The following is a 21,826-nucleotide window of genomic DNA, read 5'->3' as shown; positions in this document are numbered from 1 at the left end:
TAGATTATGGCAAAGGGACAGCAGTTCATTTAAGGCCATTAAGTTCATGGGTGAGATAAGTTTGGATGTGAATACTATAGCCCAGTGTGGTTTCATAGAGTACTACTACTGAGTTGTGTAGTGCTAAAAACACAGCTGTTTACAGCATTGCCACTTATAGCCAAAAATTATTTTGTTAAAACAAAATTTAGTTTTAAAATATTAATATGTAATATGAGTCTGAAGTTAAGATACAGCATGAAAACCATTTTATTGATACTGACAGTGAAAGTGCAGAATCTGAGTGCTCCTTAAAATCTGGTTGGTTCTCTGTTTGTAGCTCCCATGGAAATCATTTCAATCCCAGATGTAGCAATTTTCTTATTGGAGCTGGACCACCCCAATACCCCCTAGGAGAAATAACAGTAAATAAATGTACATAGAACTCACTGGTCAATCACATTGGTCTCTCTTTAAGAATGTGCGTGTGAAACAATGGAAAATGTAGCTTGAAAAAGTGTTTTCTATGTTATCATTATAAGCATACAATTGAAATAATCACAATTAAGCACAGAATTCAAAGATATAGCCATGTTAGTATGCAGAATCAGTATGTAGAGAGATCTTGTAGCACCTTTGAGACTAAGAAAAAAAAATTGGCAGCATGAGCTTTTGTAGACTAAAGCCTACTTCCTCAGATGCATTAAGTTGGCTGGGGCTCGCCATCCACGTGAGCTTGAGTATAGAAAAATCTGCTTTAAATCTTGTATGTTCCTTTAAGTTGCCTTTGTTTATGTCAATCCCATGAATGTCAGGGTTTTCTTAGGCAAGATATACTTAAAGGTTGTTTTACCAGTTCCTTCCTCTGAAATACAGCCTACAGCATTTGGTACTTTTTGGCAGTCTTCCATCCAGGTACTCACCAGATCTGACTGCTTAACCTCCAAGATCAGACAAGAGCTGGTGCTTTTAGGATATTTAGGCCCTTGTTATAAATCTTGCAGCTAGCTCTAATCTAACAGCAATTCAATATTTTGAAGGAAAAGGAAAAACTTGTTCCATAGGTAAGTACGCCTATCTATGTGGTTAATACATGCACATTCAGTTTATGGTAGTATACAAATCTTTGAAAGGATGGTGCAGTTTAGAGGCAGTGGAGCTCTTACACATTACACAGTTAATAGTGCTGTGATTCCACTTTAAGTGGCAAAATCCTGATGCCAATTCCAAACAGAATTTGGCATTCACCCCCTTTTTGGGAGCCAAACTCTTTGGGGAGTCCTTGGAGCCAATCTTGGTTGAGAACAAAGATAACCTCAGGAAAAAGGAAGGAGGGCAGAAAGCAGTTCAGGCAGGGGTGTTCCGATTTTTCCTCCACCCCAAGTTCTTTTGAGGTTAGACTCCAGGCCCTACACACAACAGTGGGGGAAACCAAATGAACTGCTTCAGCAGAGGCCATCTAAAGAACCAGCAGGCATGACAGGAACCTTCCAGACAGTTTGTCCTAGTTTTCTTGCTGTAGCTAGTTAGAATGTTATGTTAACAAACAACAATGCTCTTATATTCTGAGTGAACTTTGGCTGGATAGCAACTGACCTTCAGAGGGCTTGCTACCCTGAATGGGAACCGTAAGGTCTTTTGTCTTCTTTCTGCCTAACAGAAGCAAGTGGCAGGAGCGCTTCATTCTACAGGATATTCAGCCCTTCTCTGCTGAAATGGGCATATCACAGCTTTTTCTGCCACAGAGCTCCAGAACTTCACTAAACGACAAACTGGGATTTGTAGTACCCATGGAGAGGATGTATGCAATAGAATCATAGTGCTAAAATTGTGTGATATGAAAGATCACATGGTTTTTGTATAGGTTGCTTCCTTATGGCTTTGTAGAACAGCACTGAAAGCCCAAGGAGGACGGTGCACATGTAAGCCCTTAGGAATACCATGTCCTTCTGTCTATTTCCACCCAGATGGTTCCTTCCTTTCTGCTGCTAGGAAAGGAATATGGTTATCCTCAGGTCTAGTGGCTGGAGAGGGGAGTCCACTCCCTCTCAGCAAGGCAAAAATATTGCTGGACCGCATGCCTGCATGTGTAGCCCTTGTCACATGAGTCCATTCAGGATGAAAAGTTTGTGCACCTTTGCCTTGCAACTGAAATATTATTTTTCAATAGACTGGAATACTTACTTCAGTAGGCCATGCCAATAAAGATAAGGCATCATATTAGCTTTCATGTGATAACTTATCAGCCGCTCCTTGCTCTGGTCGAAGGGAAATGTTTCTAAAGGTTGAGCGTTGTAATCAAACTCTGCTAGGATTACCCTATTGTAGTTTGTTACCAGGGGACAGGATGTGTAGCCATCATACTAGGAAAAAATTATATTGTTCATTTTAATCAACAGAACAAAATAACGGTGTCTTGAACATTAAAAAGCAATTTCCAGAATTCTATACTGCCTTTCAATCCAGGATTATCCCTCAAAGTTGCTTAAATAAAATATGCATGCGTTAAGGTTATCTGTATCCCTCTTTGCCACACCCCACCCTCTCACATAAGTCAGTTTCTGAGAGCATTGTGGTCATTAACTCCATCACATTCCTGACTACTGGCAATAAGGTGCTCCATGTTTACATACTCTCTATTCTGTCCCAGTGCACCCCTCTGGCTATAATTCATATCCATGGAGGAGGAATGAGAAGTTTCCAGTTGCAGCTATCTTTCAAGGGAACTGTTAGGCAATGTCAGTTTTAACTTCTATGTTGCCTGTTGTACAAACTGAAAATTAGAAAGCCCAATATTTAAAAAGGAAGAGTTTGGTACAGGGGCAGAAACTATGTGGCCCTTCAAATATTGTTGATCTGTAAGGCTCAGCAGACTTGTGAATGGTAAGGCATGCTGGGTGTTGCAGTTTAACAGCATCTCAAGAGCCATACAATTCCCATCCCTGGTTTGGCATACACTAAAACAGAACATGTGGAGTTTTTATACTAATAAACATTGGGCCCTTAGTATCTACAAGGGTTTGGTTCCAGAACTCCCTGCAGATACCAAAATTTGTGGATGCTTAAATCCCATTATATACAATGATGCAGTAAAATTGTGTCCCTTATGTAAAATGACAAAATCAAGGTTTGCTTTTTTGGAATATTTTCAAGCTGTGGATCATTGAATCCCTGGATGCAGAACCAGTGGATAAATTAGGGCCAAATGTAATCATTCTACTTGTATTTTGACATATATATATATATATATATATATATACACACTCATCACATATTCTCGTTCTTATGTCTGAATTGTTCTGAATGGCTGAATTGAACATAAGGCATTATGCTCTTATGTCTGACTTATATTACACATCTACTAATGATTAGTAAATTTAGAGTACAGCTGCAGTTTATCAGAGGGATGAGACCTTACTTCAGCTTCCCCCAATTAGGCACCAAATGAGTTGGAAGACAACCCTAATCATCCTCTTGCCAGGATGGCCAGTACCTGTTCTATCTTGGGGATGATGGGAGTTGTCATCTAACGCATCTGAAATATAACAGGTTAGAGAAGATGAAGTTACATTTGACTTGTTATATCTAATGGTCTCATTCATATCACCATACGAGATAGTCTTTAAAGTACTGTAGACAGCTATTTAGAAGAGTAAACATTTAAAATTAATCTTAAATATCCATAGTTGTAGTACATTTGACAGTACCATAGGTACATAAAACTGTTTGAATCTTAACATTCTAAAATTTAGAAGATTAAAGAAAAATGATTCAGGATGAGCTGAATAATCCAATGTAATGCATAACTAGTAGAATATTTACAAAAGCACCAATTTTTTAAAAAAGAAAAACCTCTGGAAAGAAGTAATGACTCAAGTCGTTTTAAAAACAAATTCACAGAAATAATCAGTTTACCTTCTTACTTGGGGTTTTGCCCTTCATTATGGAAGAAATTGTTTTATCAAGTACACCAGACTGGCCAGCTACGGAAGAGATAATGCTCACATTAGCACTGTTGCGTTTTCCTGATAATGTAGCAAGTGCCAAAACAAACACTTAAGCCTTTCAATATTTTAAGTTACAACTCATGAAACAATTATCTAAATACCCCTATTTCTTTTATATACTATATACAGGGGTACAAGAGAGGAAATTCCTTCTTTTTATTAACCTATTTTTAAGTAAGTGTGTGTAAGAAGCACAGCCTTGTAGTTTTAATTTTACATTCTGCCTACTCATTTTAAATATAAATAAGGTTTTGCTTCTGAGTTCAGATCAGGTGATTTGAGGTCTGTACAGGATGTCAGATGCTTTTAATATTGAAAGTTATATTTTAGCTGGCAGAGGCACTCACATGACACTAAACAGCCGTGTAGATCTTAGTGTATTTGAGTACATTTTGATAACTGAAATAAAAAAACTGCCCTTTTTAAAAAATGCTTTGCTCAATGCAGTTTGACAGTCAAAATTCTTTTCTGTTTGCTCGTCTCAGATTTGATTCAGTTTAACTGGGATCTCCATAATTCTACCCCAGATTAGTAAAAAACAAAGCTTCTTCCAGGTGCAGCAAAGTGAAACTCAACCTTTAAAACTAATTTGGGGTTCAGCAGCATCTAAAAACACAAGTAGTATTCAAAAGGAATCTTACCTATAGCTGCAGCTGTCTTGGAGGTTGGGAGATTGGTGCAATCTCCAATGCCAAACACATTTGGATACTTCTTATGTTGCAGTGTCTCCTTGTCTATATCAAGCCAGCCAGCTGCATCAGACACTGGACTGTTGAGAAGTACTTCAGGGGGCCCCATGGGTGGGGTGACATGAAGCATTTCATACTAGTTAAAGAGAAACAGTCTAAATGTAAATGAATTATGGTCTTGTGGAAAGCTCTACAATAAAATGATCAGGCCTTGGTCAAATTCCTGCAGGATGGGAGAGGAGCATTTTCTTGGCTAAGGTCTGATAACTGCCTTTATCTTCAGCAGTGACTCCTCACACCACAACAGCAAGAGCTTTTCACATTACACAATTATAATACTTTGATACCTCTTTAACTGGGATTTGTAGTTTCATCAGATACTCGGAATTCTCCACCAGATCTCTAGAGCCCCACCAAACTGCAAATTCCAAGATTTGGCCACAACAAAGTGGTATCAAAGCACTCCAACTTGGTAGTGTGAAAAATCCAGCTTGTATGGAAAAACCTGCCAGCTGGTCATACCAGGAGAGCAGGGATTTTTCTGTATGAAGTTCTTTTTTATCCTAACCTTCCTCTAAACCAGAGGCGGGCATTGTGAGGCCTATGGGCCACATGGAGCCCCCAGAATGCTCCCAACCCCAGCAATAATTTTTGAGAAGGGAACAAAGGAACCTTTAAGGGAACCTTTAGCAAGAGGGAGCTAATGGATTGGGACTTAATTCTTTGAGATTTCTGCCTCAAAGTATGAGAAGGGTTGGATAACATTTTATATGTTGTTTAGTAATTTGGGAAACAGCATCTACGACCATCTATTAGACCATCTTAACTGACAACAGAAGTAACTGAGACAAAACATAAGCCTGTGATTCATCACTTTTCTTCTCCTGTGTTAGTTTTAACACTTTTGCCTGATGAAGAAGCCAGTGAAGCTTCAAAAGCTTGAATTTTAATTGGTCCATCCACTTTATCACTGTGGGTTTTGTTGTATTTGGCTGAATAGCCAACATGGCTACTTCTGAATATGTTCCCAGTCACAGGTAAAGAATGGACAACTTTAGTAGAACTCAAGGTAGTTTTCTGTGCCTGGAACCATTCATGGGCCATGCAGATTGTTACCAAAAAGCAAAAGTGGAAGTAGGTGGAAAAACTGGCAACTTACTAGAAAAATGTCAGTCCACCGAAGTTGGGAGACATGGGAGCTGCAAAAATCAGACTTAGGTTCTGTACTATCCCCACCTTTGTTCTAATGCATTAAATTAGCTCAGGCAGAGGGAGGTGTATGCCAATTTGAAAAAGACAACTTCGTTATATCAGCCATACTTAGCCTGCCATACAGCTTACTTGAACACTAGTTTTTATTGCCTATTCTTAACACTTAGCCAATGCAAACTGTAACCAGTGGGAAAAATATTATGGGCAAAGTAATTTAGCCTTTTTAACAGAAGCACTTGAAAAGATTTTTTTTTTTTTTTTTTTGCTCACCTGATAAACCTCTGTTTCTCCAGCTTTGTCCAAATTCTCAAAAACTGCTTCTTGTTTATCAGCTCGAACTTCCACAAGGTTGCACTTGTAGTTAACAGTGATATCCCTTGCCTTAATAATCTCTAGCAGAGCATCCGCATACTTCTGAACCCCAAAAATCACTCCGAGGGCAGTATTGAAGATTATATTGGCTTTAGGTCGTTTTCCAGTCTATTAAAATAAAACCAATACTAGTAGAAAATAAGTGGTTAAAAGACAGAGTTTTTCACCATCCTATACATGGATAGACTAAACCTTTATTATGACCAGCACAAGAGTAGAGTATATTCAATTAAAACATAAGGATAAAATATACATCTGTTTAAACACAGTATAAGTATAGAATTAAAAAAAACATATTATTATTATTATTATCATCATCATCATCATCATCATTATTACTATTATTATTATTATTATTATTATTATTATTATTATTTTAAAAACATTAAAAGTAACACATAGATCATCTTAACCATCCATGCCTGCTGAGGTAATGATGCAAATCCACTATCAGCTTTGCCCCAGCCCCAGCACTAGTCAGCCCGTACCTTTTTGAAGTACGCCTCCGACAAGTACATTATCTTTTGTGGTGCTCCAGCACACTTTATGGGGGTGTTTGGAAAGGTGAAAATGGCATTTCCTTCCTTGAAATCCTGCAGAGCTTTCCATGTCTTCTCTACTGTGTGAATGGAATAATTGGAACCTATTTTAGGTGAGTTAAAACCTTCAGGCAAGCCTTTGATCTGTAACGGAATAAAATTAGCTATGTAGTATTTACATCAAGGGTGCACTATGTAGTATTTACGTCAATGCAGGGCATTAACTTCCTTGGAAGATTTTCCACTCATCTCAGAATAGCCATTTAAGGTATATAGGAAAGCCTCCCTCAAACACACAGCAATGTCCTCCAACAAAAAGGAAGAGCCAGAGGGCTGCCACTGCTGCCTTCTTCACACCAGCCGGCATCTTCTGCCTGAAGCAAATGCCTCACCCGGGCCCCTTTCACATTACACTCTTATAGCACCATGATTCCACTTTAATTGCCCTGGTTGCATCCTATGGAATCTTGGAGTCAGTGGTTTGATGAGGCATTAAAGCTCTCTAGCAGAGGATTCTAAATACTCCTCACTCCCAATCCCAGGATTCCACAGGACAGAACCATGGCAGTTAAGGTGGAACCAGATTGCTATAGCTGTATAGTGTGAAAGGGATCCCTGTGTAACTCAAGCCCAGACCAGCTCATGTGCCTTCTCATGAGGTAGAGATGGCCAACTTTCATGGAATGGGAAAATAGCACACTGAAAAGACAATCTATCGTAATTGAGTTGGATTCTGACTTACCAGCATCCTACTGATTTGTGACTATGGGGTCATTCAGATGTCATTTTTGGGGTTTTTTTTTACCATAATGATGTGAAAAACCTCACTCACACATTCCAGGTTTGTTATTCACACTATGGAATTGCATCTCACATCTCTCCAAATCTCTGTGAATTTGGTTGCTCACACTTGCAGCCCCCTTCCCTTGTCCCCATACCTGCTGGCACCCCTAAGCTGGGCAGAGGCTTCTCCTTCTGCTATTTGAGGGGGTCGGCATCCCTTTTTTCTCCCCCTTTTCCTCTTTTCTCCCCAGTGGCAGCTGTTCCACTGGGGAAGGGGCAGCACTTCCTCAACTGCGAGGCTGTCAATGATGCAAATGCATTCAAAACATGTTCAAGGCATGCACAGCTGGTGCATATACATAGATTATGGTAATATTTATTAGTTTTCCCGAAAGCTTTATTGACATGATTCTATCTTATTTTACATTACTTTGGCTATGTTTCTCCTTAGTACGAATGCTATCCCATTTTTTCATGTCTTTTCATTTCCTGAGTAGAACACTGTATAGTTATCTGCATCAAAGTAACCCATTCCTGTTCATTTTAGCTCGCTCACCGCTGGTATTGCTGTGTTTATGTGCTCCATTTCCATTTTTACTATGTCTAGCTTCCCCTGGCTCATTGCTTCTCATGTTCCACATTCCTATAATATGTGTAGTGTTGCTTCAGACAAGCTTTGCCTTGTTGAACATGTCTGCTGTTTTGTTCCCCATCTTTGAGTTTGAGTTTCTCTGTGCCCTTGATCAGCCCTCTGTTTTGACCTCCCAGTGTTGCTCCTTTCTATATCTCTGTTTGTGTACTAATCCTTCCTTTCATTTCATCTGTCTCATCACAGGGTTTTCTTGGTGAAAGGGTCTCACAAAGAGAGAAAACTTTAAAAAAATGAAATACAATATTACCTTCTCAAAATGCAGCTGGAGTCCAAGGGCAACGATCAAATACTTGTAAGATATCTACAATATAAAAAAAATGAGTAGTTACATTAAACCTATTCACATTTGTCTTTTGCTGCTTATAAGCTAAATTCATTTAAACTCAGTCCATCAATGGATCTTACGTGACTGTTGACTTACCAACTTCATTTAATGGGTCTACTATTGGGAGCATCTGGTGGAGGAAAGCCTGCCTTGTGAATTTTTGGTAAAACGCAGAAAATAGGAATACGTGGATGTTCTTGCATCAAAAAGAGTGCTGTGGAAGAATCTCTATAACCTAATATCTCTGCTTCTTCTTATTATTAAAGTTATGGTGCAAAAAGCAGAGATGTTAAGTTATAAGACTCTAATATTGGGAGTTACTCGAGGAGCAAGAATGTTTTGATAGTAAATTTTCAGGTATTGTCAGCCAATACAATTTCTTTCAGATTGGTGTTAACAAGACCCTAAACAGTCCTCACAGCATCAGAAATCCTGATTTCTAGGATGGGGCACCTCCAGCCCTGAGTGGCAAATCTGGTCCTTCTGGATTCCCTTTGGTCTTCTTCATAAAGGCTATGTTCCTCCCCATATGACATCATCATTTTTGTAGCTTTTTAAGCTTTACTACAGTGTTTCTTCATGCTAAAATATTGAAAGGTCTTTCCAAAGGCTTAGTTAAAGAGAGGAAGAGCTTTTAGTGGTACTTATGCTGGTACTTTTAATTCCATCCTTTGACCCCACTCCCCACTGTAACTTGTCCTCCCATCTAAAACCAAATGTGAATCTCATGGCTTCCCATGCTTGGTCTAGTCTAGTGCAAGGGTAGAAACCATGTAGCCCATGGGACGCATGGGGTCCTCCAAACATTTGTGTGCAGACTTCCTGTAATCACTATAAAAGGGAGAATTGCACCTCTTAGAATGCTCCAGCTGGAGCAGTTCAGTAGCTGGAGCAGTTCAGCAGCACCTTGTTTTAGACAACCAACCAATTTTTGAGAATCTACTCATTTTTGGTTTTGCCATAAGTGATTGGTGAAAGTCTATGGTTTTAAGTTACAACAGGATAGATTTTGACTGAACATTAGAAGATTATTCTTGATGGTGAGAGCAGTTGAACAATGGAACCAAGTATCTAGAGAGATGGTGTGGTTTCTTTCTTAGGATGCCTTCAGTAAGAAGCTGGATAGCTATCAACATTAGGAACATACCTCAACATTAGGAAGAATTTCCTGACAGTAACCACTATTTGACTGTGATCTATGCTGCCTCAGAGTAGTCTCTTTCTTTGGAGGACGTTAAACAGAGGCTGGATGGCCATCTGTTGGGAGTGTTTTAATTGTGAGTTCCTGCATGGCAGGGGTTGAACTGAATGGAACTTGTGACCTTTTCCAACTCTATGATTCTGTTACTGCAGAAATGAACAGCTTACTATTTTTTTATTAATTTTATTGAATTAAAAACAGTTACATCTCAACATAGCAAGACATCACAACACTACTTCACATTCACACAAAAAGCACCCATCCCGACACCTCAAAACAAAGTAGAACAGAAAAAACACAAAACATACAAAAAAATAGACAGAATTTAAACATCATGACAAAGAACTCTACAAAAACATAAACAGGAAAAAAACCATACTGATTCTACAGACTAACAAGGCTATATCTTTGAATTCTACAATTTTCATGAGTTATCAGAAAAGTGCAAGGACTTATGAGGAAGGGGTTTACAGTCCTCTCACATAACAGTTTCTCTGATTCAGGGTGAAAAATTACTGGGAGAGATCATGCTTCTTCTGGGTGTGTAAAGTGCTGCAGGAACCGTCAAGTGGAAGTCTCTGTCTATGGCATTTACCTGGAACGGGTGTGGTGTTGAATGAATTACTGGAACCTTTTGAATACTTTTGCGAAACAGCAAAGTGAACTTGCTAACCTACACTGACAAGAGGAAGAGAGCGTTAGAGGTAATTTTCTTTTAAGGAAGCGTTGAAACCAACTAAGAATCCTAGATGGCAACGCATTATGTATGTATGAGTGTGTGTGTGTGTGAGTGAGTGAGTGAGAGAGAGAGAGAGAGAGAGAGAGAGAGAGAGAACTCTGTTGTCCATTTTATAAATGCTAAAATGGCCCTAACTGAAGCAGTCTCTACAGCACACTTTTTTGTCATATTTTGTTAATGCATGGTATCACTTTTTGGGAAACAAGATGCTTTAACCAAGGGCAATAAAATGTTATTACAGAGTGTTTAGCTCTAGTAAGTAGGCTCAAGGAGGAAAGCTGATTAAAGAAAAAAGGCAGAAAAATTGGATTGTTTTCAGACTACAAGAAGTGAAGAGACCAATGAAAAATAAGGAGCTGCATTACTGACCCTAAGACTGTAATAAGGAAGCATAGGAAAGAAAAAAAATATGACAAAGGCAATTGCTGCTCAGAAATTGTGGGGAGAATGTTGCGTTCAGTGATGGTGCTCCTAACACTTGTTGGTTTCTGCACATGTGAATCTTTTCAAAGTTACTTCGAAGTAAACTGTTCACTGCAGTAATGTTCTCAGCAAATGGCCATCTGTCAGGGGTGCTTTGATTGTGAGTTCCTGCATGGCAGGGGGTTGGACTGGATGGCCCTTGAAATTTCTGCCAACTCTATGATTCCATGATTCTCTGATTCTAGTAGGTGTTATGTCCAAGTTAATTAAATATTGGATTGCAACCCAAACAATCAATCTCCATGCGAATTTCAAAATGTTATCAAAGTAATAAGTTCCTATAAGGTACAGAGCATTCCTTTAAAAAAAATCTGAGAAAACTGAATGAACAGTCAGTTCAGGAATTTGTCTATGTTGGGGCTGAAATGAAGTACCTTTTGGTCGTTCTCCAAATGGACACAGTTCTTCTCTGGATCTAGTTTTTGCACTCTGGACTGAATCCATTTCACCCCTGAAGGAATCACACTTGCTGTTGAACGCGAAGACGGTGCCAGCTGCTTTGCGCCAGCCCCAACCAAAGTCCAGAGAGGCTGATAATAATGATTCTAAAAGATACAAGCGGAAACAACAAAACACTAGCTCATGATAAAATAGGAAACAAGTGCAGAAAGAATTAAATGACAGTTTCTAAAAAGAACTGGGCAAAACCAACCTCAAACACTTTGCTGCCTGAAGCAAAGAACAAGTTGGTGTCCCTTTCTGAAACCACTTACAGAAGTTGGCTGTACTGGCAGTTGACTCCTATTCAACATTGGTGATAAGACAGGATCCTCCATGACATTTGACTGGCAAGCTTGAGGAGCACGGAGATGCCTGCGGACCTTTCACATTATAGTTTTGGTACCATGATGTTACTTTAACTGACATGACAGCATCCTATGGAACTCTAGAGTTTATAATATGAAGCACTAGAATGCCTTGGCAGAGAGTTCTAGGTTACAAATCCCAGGATTCCATAGCCACTGAAGTATTATCATAGAACTATAATTGTGTATAGGAACAACTGAGAGATGGTTGCCCCTTCCCTCTCTTCCAGTATCTATCACTTAAAGCAAAATCCTCACTCTGCATAGTGGTAGAATCAGCACTGGAACTAGGCAGCTGACATCGAGCAGATGCCTGGTAGATCAAAACTAACATCCTGCTTAGCATACAAGGTAGTGAGGTGGCTCTGGAAAGCCTAAAAACAGGACAGGACCTGGAAGGCAATGAGTCTCTTCTGCAGTTCTGCCCTCCCACACACTGATCATTCATGATATATTTCTTCAGAAAATGGAGGCTCCATGTAATTGTCACTGGAGCTACTGTTAGACATATCATTTATAAGAAGCCAAGCCCTCCCAATAGTCCATATCCCTCGGTCCAGGCCTCGGAGGTAGTCTAAATGGATCAACAGTCCAATTTGATCTAATTTGGAAAAGCGGTATATAAATAAACATTATTATTATTATTATTATTATTATTATTATTATTATTAATCACTCTCAGTCACCACTTAGTGAGAATTGGTGAGATTTTGAAAATGCATAAGAATCAGCCCACATCCTAGATGCTCCAAAGGGTTAGTTGAGAATGAGAATAAGAAATTGCATCTTTCTAGATTAACAGTTATTTTCCATTCTGGATATGTTGCAAAAAGCCAAAAGGTTGAAATAGTCCCAAATGTAACAAAATAAAGGGAAAACAGCATAATCCACATGTAGGCAAGCAGCCATTCAGTTCCCCATTTAAAAGGGAGGGAGGAGAGCTTTGGGACTGGTTGTTCCAGACAAACATTTCTGTGTGTACAAGCCTGTTTGAACATTTGCCCCAAAGCTGTTACTTTTTGTTTTGTAGACTCATAAATGACTCATAAATATGAGTCATTCAAAGATGCTACTAAAACTATATTCCAAGAGACCAATGGCCAGTTGATTACTTAATAAAATATATACAGTACATCAACCTTCAAGAACAAAACTCTTTGTATCTAAATTAGACAACTCCACATGATAATTCTCTCTTGAAATCCTTGGGAGAACAAAGCCTGGAAAATTACTTTTCTTGGAAGGCAACTTGTAGTAGGGTGCCCATATTTCAGGGCCTTGTCCTCCTCCTTTGAGCCACAGAACGAGAGGAGAAATATCAGGGCAAAAAACACTGTCTTGAAAAGAAATAACATGTTTTTCTACAAGCTGTTAGGCCCCACTGCTGCATTCAGTGTTGCAAAAGCTGCTACAGATTCTCTATAAATGTTCTCATTTCAGTTCTTTATCTCACTTGTTAGACTTGTAGTTGGGTTTGCTTTTTATTTGAATGGCACACACTAAGAAACTGTGGTTGATGTTTAATGTCATCATCAGGTTCCACCCCATGACATCAGTAGAAGTCTTTCCACACTATACAATTATAGCACTATGATTCCACTTTAACCGCCTTGCTTCCATCATGTGGAATCCTGGAATTTGGAGTTTACAGAGAACTCTCTGCCAGAGGCTTAATCAAACTACAAATTCCAAGATTCCACAGGATGCAGCCATGGCTATATTTGTGGAATGTGAAAGGATCCTAGGTCTCAGTTTAGGCTCTGAAATCTCAGGTGTTCCTTACCTGGAAGTTGAATTCCTAATGGCTGAGGCATTCTGGGACTTTTAGTTCAAAAAATTAACTTTCTCCAGCTCTATAGAATAATAAATATAAGTCTACTTTATTAATATTTAGAGCATTCTGCTCTCTTGGTCAGATAGGGGGAATAAAGCACCCTCTTACCTCCTGAGGTTCAACTACAGCCACATTGCCGGCTCCCACTTTCCGCTTCAGCCGTGCGCTCATGGTGATTCCCCCAGTGCCTCCACCAAGCACTAGAACTTCATAGTAATCCTTGGAAGCAGACTTGACTGTTGTATGCAGTTGGGATGAACTCGTTTTTAGAATCCCTGTCCTCAGTAAAAGAACAAGAGGCCGGACACAGCTGCAGGAACACATTAACCCAGTGGTCGCCATCTTTGGCCAATGTCAATCTGTGAAGCAATCCAGAAAATTAATGTAAGAAAACAATATAGTTTTGCCTTTTATTTGTCCTTATTACACCCTTACTGAAAAATTGCTGACCTCCTACGTAATCTCTAGCTAGCACAGCCAATGATGACAAATGATGGAAGTAGCAGTCTAACAACATCTGGAAGATCACAAGTTGTCCAACCATTTTAATCCAAAGAAGAAACATCTTTATATCAGTAGCAGCCTGGTTACAGCAGAGTAAATGAGCAAACCAGATAGTGCCATCCTTACTATCCATAATTAAACTAGACCCATGAAATCAATTAAACCAGTCATGAGAAACTGAAATATGTTATTTGGGTGGATTTATTCTGGCTAAACCTATAGATGCAACCCTTTGTTCAAAAGCCATGAATAAAGGAGTTTGCTTTTGCACTAGTTAGCTAGTTTATAGTATCATCCTACAGTCAGATGCAATAAAAGGACTATCCCTTTCCTCATTTTTGCAGTGGTAGTATAAATATATAACTCGGCACCATATGCCTCAGATCTCTCTTATTGCTTTGTAAATAAAGCTCTCATGACTGAAGCCATCACCTTTTTAAAAAAAGAATTTTCTTTCTTTACAAGTGTATATAGCTTAATTATTAAACTGCTGATTCCTTCCAAGTGGAAAAAGCAGAACAAAGCAAGCAGTGCCATATTTTGTGTGTACAGTTGTTCAGCAGAGTACAGGAGTGTGGATTAAAGTTCTTTTCTGCTTAATGTGCTCAAATGCATGTGATCCATAGCAATGCTATTCTGGGTCCTGAACCCAATCAGGGCATGTGTGGCTAAGATGGCAAAAGGGTTGTTCCTGCCAAATCAGGACAATTGGAGGACATGCAGTAGCATCCTGAAAGGTTGAAATTGTATCACTTTTATTTATACTCTGCCTTTTCCTCCATTCTCAATGTATTTTACTGGACTTTAGAATTTGCCTGGAGGATATGAAAAGAAATCCAATGGGTATAGCTTTCCCCAGCATGAAAATAGCATTAAACCTATACTAGCTACTGGGTGATTGTGAAACATGCATTAAACATCACTGCAGAACATACAGTTCACTTTGGTGGGCAGATAGTGAAACCCTGGCCTTTGTGTATCTCCTTTCCAGGCCCTGCTATGACATGTTTATTAGAGAATTATGGCTGCAAAGACGTCTGCCAAAAGTCAGCTAAACAGAAGTCCGAAACCAAATTAAAACAATTCTGGGTAGCAAAGAAGTTCATTGGTCCAAAACTGTAGTTTTGTGAGACATTTAGCCTTCTCTGTCAGCAAATTCTGACTACAATTCCCAGGATTCTCTAGCACTGAGCCAAGGAAGTTAAAGCAGTCTCAAATTGGATTATTTCTGCAGTATATTTCGGACCATTTTTAAGCTAATACATTATCCTCTGAAATTTTATTTCTGCAACACAATACTCACACTAAAACTAGGCATGCAAAAGGTTTACTCCCGAACAATTAAAACAATTTTTTACAATCAAGTTACATATATCTCTGTTTGTTAACCCAAAATGTTTTACAATTGAAGTAACCAAAATACAAAATAGAATTTTTACGATTTTCCTTGCTATTGTCAAATTTTCTTTATCTTTTCTACTCTTTCAATTTGCTTTTCCCTTTTAGAGTTGTGTGCATCTTAAGTATATCTTGAGTTTTAAATATAGTTTTACTAAGTTTCTCTATTATTATTTTTTTACCAAGGATTCCACAATTGGTGGCCATTCTTCTTCAACATTTTCTATTGATTTATCCTTCAATAAATTTGTTAGTTTGTCCATTTCTCTCATCTCATTGATCTTTTGCAGCCATTCTTCCAAATTTGGGCAGTCCTTTGTCTTCCACTTTTGGGCAATTGTTAGTCGAACCTCCATTATTAAATACAGAAATATTTTCCAGTATTTAGATTCTCCATCCCTGCTTAGTACTGAGGTCATATTCAAAGGATAAAGTTAGGATGAAAGTGGGAGGTGAATTTTAAACATTTTTTGTATAGTCATGTGGACCTTTTTCATTTGCAGACTTTCTTTAGAGTAGATAAATGTAGCTATAGGGCCATTCAAATCACTGTGTGATAATTTCAGCCTCCCTCTTTCTTTTTGTAGCCCTTTAAGCAATTCAGGTTCCTCCTCTTTGCCAAGTAGTTTCTATTCCCATTCCCCCACCCAACTCCTGTTCTTCCCTGTGCCTTTTTACAGCCTTCTCATAAATTTAACTGACAGTGGTTTGGAAACAAAGAGGATGAACATCATAAACAGGATAAAGGCATTAAAAAATAAATGGGGAGGGAACTAGCATAATGAAGAGCTTACCTAGAAGCTGCAACAAAATTCAGTTCCTTTTGACAAAACTCTAGTCCTCAGGATTAAAATCTCCCATAAACTCAGGTCTGATCCTGTCTTTAAAAAGGCTGAGACAAATGTCTCAAACAGCAGAAGCTGAAAGGGCAGCAATGCACTACACCAGCCATTCTTGCTGTGCTCTCCAGCCATTCTTCTCTCTTGGGAGAGAAGACAGGACTGTGGCTGAAGTCAGAGGTCCAAAACACCCTACAGAAATAATCCAGTCCAAGACCACTTTAACTGCTCTGGCTCAGTGCTAGGGAATCCTAGGAATTGTAGTTTATTGTGGCACCAGAGCTCTCTGGCTAAATACATATCTCACCAGCCTACAAATCCCAGGATCTCACAGCATTCAGCCCTGGCAGCACCAAACTGGATTATTTCTGCAGTGCAGATGCAGCCCTAACACCAGTGGCTGAATATCACTCTTTTGTGGGTTTGGGGTGTTACAGTATTTGCTATATGGCCAACAAGAGGCAGCGTGGTGTAGTGGTTTGAATGTTGGACTATGGCTCAGGGAACCAGGGTTCAATTCTCTGCTCGGGCAAGAAACCCACTGACGTCAAGGGTCCAAAACACACTGCAGAAATAACCCAGTTTGAGACCGCTTTAACTCAGTCCCACAAGCCTAACAACCCAAAGAGGCTCTCTATTGCCTTCACACCCTCTTGCTATAATTAAAAATATAACAATCTGTTAGGAAACATTTTGCTCAATAGAATAATTATTGCTTTGGTGTGTATTCCCATAGTGGAATAACCTCACTCATTAACAATGTGTATTAGAACTGTAAAGAAAGATCAAGGAAAGAGAAGAACAGAGGGGTAAGAGTGAAGAGGAAGCCATGGAAATTGCTCTTAAAAAAGAAATGATAGGGACTATCTGAAATGCATCTGAGGAAGTAGACTGAAGTCTACGAAAGCTCATGCTGCCAACTTCTTTCTTTCAGTGAGTCTCAAAGGTGCTACAAGATCTCACTACAGACTGATTCTACATGGCTATATCTTTGGAAAGAAAACCATAGCTACTCCAGTACTGTACTGGCAATTCAGAAAGTGAAGCGATAAAAAAAGAATTCCTACTTACCAATAAACTTACCAGCAAACTGAATAGTAGTAGTAGTAGTAGTAGTAGCAGCAGCAGTCCTGCTTGCTGGCTGATACTAATCAACACACTTATTATTATTATTGGCTCAAACTGACCAACAAAGATGTGAAACACACTGCAGAGATAATCCTGTTTGAGACCGCTTTAACTGCCCTGGCTCAGTGCTAGGGAATCCTGGGAACTGTATTTTATTGTTGCAAGGGTGCTCTCTGACAGTTCCCAGAATTCCACAGCATTGAGCCAAGGCAGTTAAAGTTCCCTCCTTTAAAAACATATTGCAATATAATATAATATAATATAATAAAACCAATGCTAGAACCCTGTGTAGAAAATGTGAGGAAGCCTCCTGAAGCCTAGCAAAAAATGACCCTGCTGCTGCCAACTTCCCTCTTTCAGTCCAAAAGGTGCTGCAAGATCCCTTTGCACACAAGCCCCAGTGTTGTGTTAGCATTGGCTTAATACTCACCAGCAATACTTACTATGACACTGTTAACATTACTCTTATTGCTATTAGTGGCTGACAACCAGAGCTGGCATCCTTCATCCAGCAACCTGTTCTTAATCCTAGGGAGCAGGGAAGGAAAATTCTGGTTAGAGAAAGAGAACAGCCCAGAAGCCCTTCCTCCTTCCTTGCTTGCTTCCCTGGCTTTAGGCCTCGCCCTCCATTCGCCTGTTGCGCAAGAGAGGCCTTTAGCTATAAACAATCCCCGCCTCTATTCTGAGGTAAAAAGGCCCAAAGCCACACTGCAGGCATAATCCACTTTGAGACCGCTTTAACTGCCCTGGCTCAAGGCTAGGCAACCCTGGGAACTGTGGTGTCTGTGAGACATTGAGCCTTCTCTGTCAGAGATACCTCTAAATAGAATTTCCCAGGATTCCCAGGAGCAGTTAAAGCGGTCTCAAACTGGATTATTTCTGCAGTGTGCTTTGGACCCTAAATAACCATCCAGAGAGACAAGAGTGGTGTGATGGCTTCAGTGCTGTGGAAGCTTTACCTTCCTGTGGAAACCCACTTGGGCCTTAAACACACTGCAGAAATAGCCCACTTTGAGGCTGCTTTAATGGCCCAGGCTCAGTGCTATGGAATTGTCATTTTTTTTGTGGCGGCAGAGTTATCGCTGACAGAGAAGGCAAAATGTCTCACAAAACTACAGTTCCCAGGATTCCCTAGCACTGAGCCAGGACCATTAAAGCAGCCTCAAAGTGGATTGTTTCTGCAGTGTGTTTTGTACCCTAAATAACTATTCAGAGAGACAAGAGTGGTGTAATGGTTTCAGCGCTGTGGAAATTTGTGGAAGTTTGTTTCCTGTGGCAACCCACTAGGTTCCAAAACACACTGCATAAATAATGCAGTTTGAGACCACTTTAATGGCCCTGGTTCAGTGCTAGTGAGTTCTAGGAACTGTAGTTTTGTGAGTAGAAAGGGGTCTTGTAGCACCTTTGAGTTAGGTTTGAGTTATGATCGTACACACTTTTGTATTCCCTATCACCATGCAAGGATGTGAGGTAGTTAAGTAAGCAGATAGGAAGAAAATCAATTGAGATGTGGTGCTGGAGATCCCATGGACAACCAAAAGGACAAACAAATGGGTCCTAGAGCAGGTCAAGCCAGAAACCTTGGAAGCCAAGAACACAAAACTGAGGCTGTCCTACTTTGGCCAAATCATGAGAAGGCATGATTCATTGGGAAAAGCAATAATGCTGGGAAAGGTGGAGGGAAGCAGAAAGAGAAGAAGCTCTCATGCCAGATGGATGGACTTGTATTAAGGAAGTCATGCGCATTAATTTGCAGGAGCTGAGCAGTGGAGCATAGGGAGTCTTGGAGATGTCTCATCTATAGGGTCGCCTTGGGTCGAGAACTCGAGATCGAGTCGTGGATGTGTAACAACAACGACAACAAACAACAACCATGATTATATGCAGTATTTATAGGGAGCTGGAGGGGAGAACATGCTTTTAATTCTGCTGGAAAATAAGAGCCTCGATACAAACAAACCCTGTCCCTCTTTTGAGTCACTCTGAGTAAAAATTTCAAAACACACTGCAGAAATAATCCAGTTTGGGACCGCATTAACTGCCCTGGCTCAGTGCTAGGGAATCCTGGGAACTGTAGTTTTGTGAGACATTTAGCCTTCTCCGTCAGACAGCTGGGGTGCCACAATAAACTATAAGTCCAACCCCATCCTCCCTCCCTTCGATGCTACAACCACTCTACCACCTCCCCAAAATATGGCGTTTAAACCACCATTGAGCCAAAGGCATCACAGCAAGATGGATTTGGGATGTTGTTTCACAGCTAACGTGACTACAACTGTAGTTTTCTTATGCATAGCATAAATTGCTATACGTCTATCAGGATATTCGAAAACACATTTCTTTTTCCACAAGTTCTGTTGGGGAGGAAGAAATGTACCTTTGCCTCAAGGAGGTTGTCTCGGGGGGAGGGAGAGCGATATATGAAGTAAAGCAATATGTAGACAAGAAATGACGAGATTAACGCCTGGTGTGCAAAAATTATTCCAATCGTTTCTTTTTATTTTTTCCATTATATTTTTACAAAACTATCTATGTACAATCTAATTTCATGTACATTTTGTTACGAATCTGATGTTTTAACAGTAGGTATCAAGGAATTCCACAGCGTGTATCTAGTTGGTGGATGTTTTGTTTTGAATTTGATGGTTAAGAAATACACTATTATGTTTCTTCTCTTCTGAAGCCAAGCAAAACTCTTTTATATGAATAACCTGCCTTTATTTCTAATAACCTGTAAGATTGCTCTAATCAGAATAGATCAGACTTTAGACCACTTTGAAAGGTTAGGTCCATAGCAACATTTATTTTTGTTAAAAAATTATTGAAACAAAACAATTGTCTGAAAACATGGGGCTAGTTTATTCTCTCCCAATGGATGTCAAACTATTCAGAGACTTTTGATAATGTGCTTCTACCTTTTGCACCCTATTCTGGTATCACTTGTTATGAAAATAGCTAGAAATAGCCAAACAGCATAGTCTACAAGAGGTTGCCAGTAGGAAACAAGAACATGAGTGTTTAAGGATATATCTATATTGTTCATGTTTTATGTATCTGTTGTAGCAAATAGATGTGCACTTACGTAAACAGGTTTGTCACATAAAGTGCATAGCTGCCTTCACTTAAACCAGTGTTCTGAAAGAGTATTCCTGTATATGCCGAGTGAGAGTTTGCACTGGTGCTTCCTCACATTTGTGCTATTAACTCGGACAACATAATAAGGGATGCTGATGAAGACGTGAGACTTAAGCAGTACATTCTCACAATGTTCAGATTATGTTAAAATTAAGGGCATTAGTTAGTACTGTGGTATAGCTGCAAAGCTTTTTCTGTGTATGGCAACATATAAAGCTTTTTCTATGTGTAGGTAAGAGAAAATCAGTGATGGCAACCAAGCAGTAAAAAAGTCTAGAGTCCACTCAGCAAAGTAAACTACTAAGAAAATAAATTCAAATTTGGGCCTGTACACACCAATCTAGACCAAATAAGATACTGTAATGTTAGACATTAAAAATAATATTTTTACCCCAGTTGTGCAAAACATCTGACACTACAGTGTCATGCTGCGCAGCATTAACTGAAAAGGCATTGTTGAAACAGTAAGCTCCTAACCACTTTCTGGATAAAGTAACAAAAACCTGGACACATTAATATTGTACTAATTGCCTTCTTGGCAAGAAGGAATATCAGGTTATGAGGTACAACACATTTTTTTCAGTCAGTCCAGAGAATGTCATTAGCAGCTCAACAAGTCAATACATGTTCAGCTTTTATGTTCTTTTGGCTGGTTTGGCAGTTAACTGTTTCTCTCTTTCAAGCTCTTTTTCCCGTTGTTGCTCTCGTTCTAGTTCTTCTTTCTGCCTCTTTTGCTGGAGTTTGAGAGCTCTTTTCTGCAACAGTGAAATTATGTAAGTAGGCTGAAGCCAAAAAACTTTTTACTTGACAGTTTAGAAGCCATGATATTCAACTGTTATTCCACCAAAATTATTCAGAGAGCTTTTTGAGAGCCAGAGTGATGTAGTGGTATGAGCTTTGGATTGTGACACTGGGGATCAAGATTTGAATCCCTGCTCAGCCATGGAAACCGACTGGATGACCTTGGGCAGGTCACACTCTCCCAGCCCCAGAGGAAGGCAAAGGCAATCCATCTGTGAACAAATCTTGCAATAAAACCCCGTAATAGATTCTTGCCTTAAGAATGACCATAATTTGGAAACAATTTGAAGTACACAACAACAACCCAATATATCAAGCATTATCTGTAACAAAATAATATATCCTCTCTTTTTACAGGAGCACTGCTGTTCAGGATTCCAGTCATACAAACCCTCCATCT

The 21,826-nt window shown here is 39.4% G+C and overlaps 3 protein-coding genes across 6 annotated transcripts in view; 1 reads left to right on the top strand and 2 right to left on the bottom strand.

Annotated features, from left to right (window-relative positions):
- Nucleotides 1–225: 225 nt before the first annotated feature.
- On the bottom strand, nucleotides 226–18,154 carry SQOR (sulfide quinone oxidoreductase). 4 transcript variants are annotated; one of them, XM_089538985.1, is made up of 10 exons: nucleotides 17,921–18,149; nucleotides 13,730–13,980; nucleotides 11,356–11,526; nucleotides 8,481–8,534; nucleotides 6,748–6,942; nucleotides 6,158–6,367; nucleotides 4,628–4,811; nucleotides 3,895–3,962; nucleotides 2,164–2,342; nucleotides 226–389 (listed from the first exon to the last, which is right to left on the bottom strand). In XM_089538985.1, the coding sequence occupies exons 2-10, from the start codon at nucleotides 13,961–13,963 to the stop codon at nucleotides 332–334; spliced, it is 1,353 nt and encodes a 450-aa protein (XP_089395111.1). In that variant the 5' UTR covers nucleotides 13,964–13,980; nucleotides 17,921–18,149; the 3' UTR covers nucleotides 226–331. The 4 variants fall into 4 exon arrangements, with proteins under 4 accessions (XP_089395111.1, XP_089395112.1, XP_089395114.1 ...); XM_089538986.1 differs by having other exon boundaries at nucleotides 17,934–18,149; XM_089538988.1 differs by lacking the exon at nucleotides 17,921–18,149 and adding an exon at nucleotides 15,706–15,920.
- A 1,792-nt stretch (nucleotides 18,155–19,946) lies between these two features.
- The window catches only part of BLOC1S6 (biogenesis of lysosomal organelles complex 1 subunit 6), a 7,702-nt gene continuing 5,822 nt past the window's right edge, over nucleotides 19,947–21,826 (bottom strand). Inside the window, exon 5 of the mRNA XM_089538994.1 lies at nucleotides 19,947–21,380. Coding sequence (XP_089395120.1) covers nucleotides 21,261–21,380 — 120 coding nt within the window. The 3' untranslated portion in view covers nucleotides 19,947–21,260. The remainder of the gene's footprint in view (nucleotides 21,381–21,826) is intronic.
- SLC30A4 (solute carrier family 30 member 4) overlaps nucleotides 21,343–21,826 on the top strand; it is a 27,741-nt gene continuing 27,257 nt past the window's right edge. The window contains exon 1 of the mRNA XM_089538991.1: nucleotides 21,343–21,398. The gene's annotated coding sequence lies outside the window, so the exon portion shown is untranslated. The remainder of the gene's footprint in view (nucleotides 21,399–21,826) is intronic.

Source organism: Sceloporus occidentalis, unplaced genomic scaffold (genome assembly GCF_023333645.1).
Source record: "Sceloporus occidentalis isolate IW3139 unplaced genomic scaffold, rSceOcc1.0.p SCAF_9, whole genome shotgun sequence".
Lineage (NCBI taxonomy): Eukaryota > Metazoa > Chordata > Lepidosauria > Squamata > Phrynosomatidae > Sceloporus > Sceloporus occidentalis.
The sequence above is the reverse complement of the archived record's forward strand: the minus strand, read 5'-3'. Positions and strand labels throughout refer to the sequence as shown.

Excerpts from the sequence above, each read along its gene's own strand:
- SQOR (XM_089538985.1), bottom strand. The coding sequence starts at position 13,963 with ATGGCGACCACTGGGTTAATGTGTTCCTGCAGCTGTGTCCGGCCTCTT. Across the intron at positions 3,963-4,627 it reads CAAGACAGCTGCAGCTATAG|CTGGCCAGTCTGGTGTACTT; the intron begins GTAAGATTCCTT and ends TCTCTTCCGTAG. Across the intron at positions 2,343-3,894 it reads GCAAAACCCCAAGTAAGAAG|TATGATGGCTACACATCCTG; the intron begins GTAAACTGATTA and ends ATTTTTTCCTAG.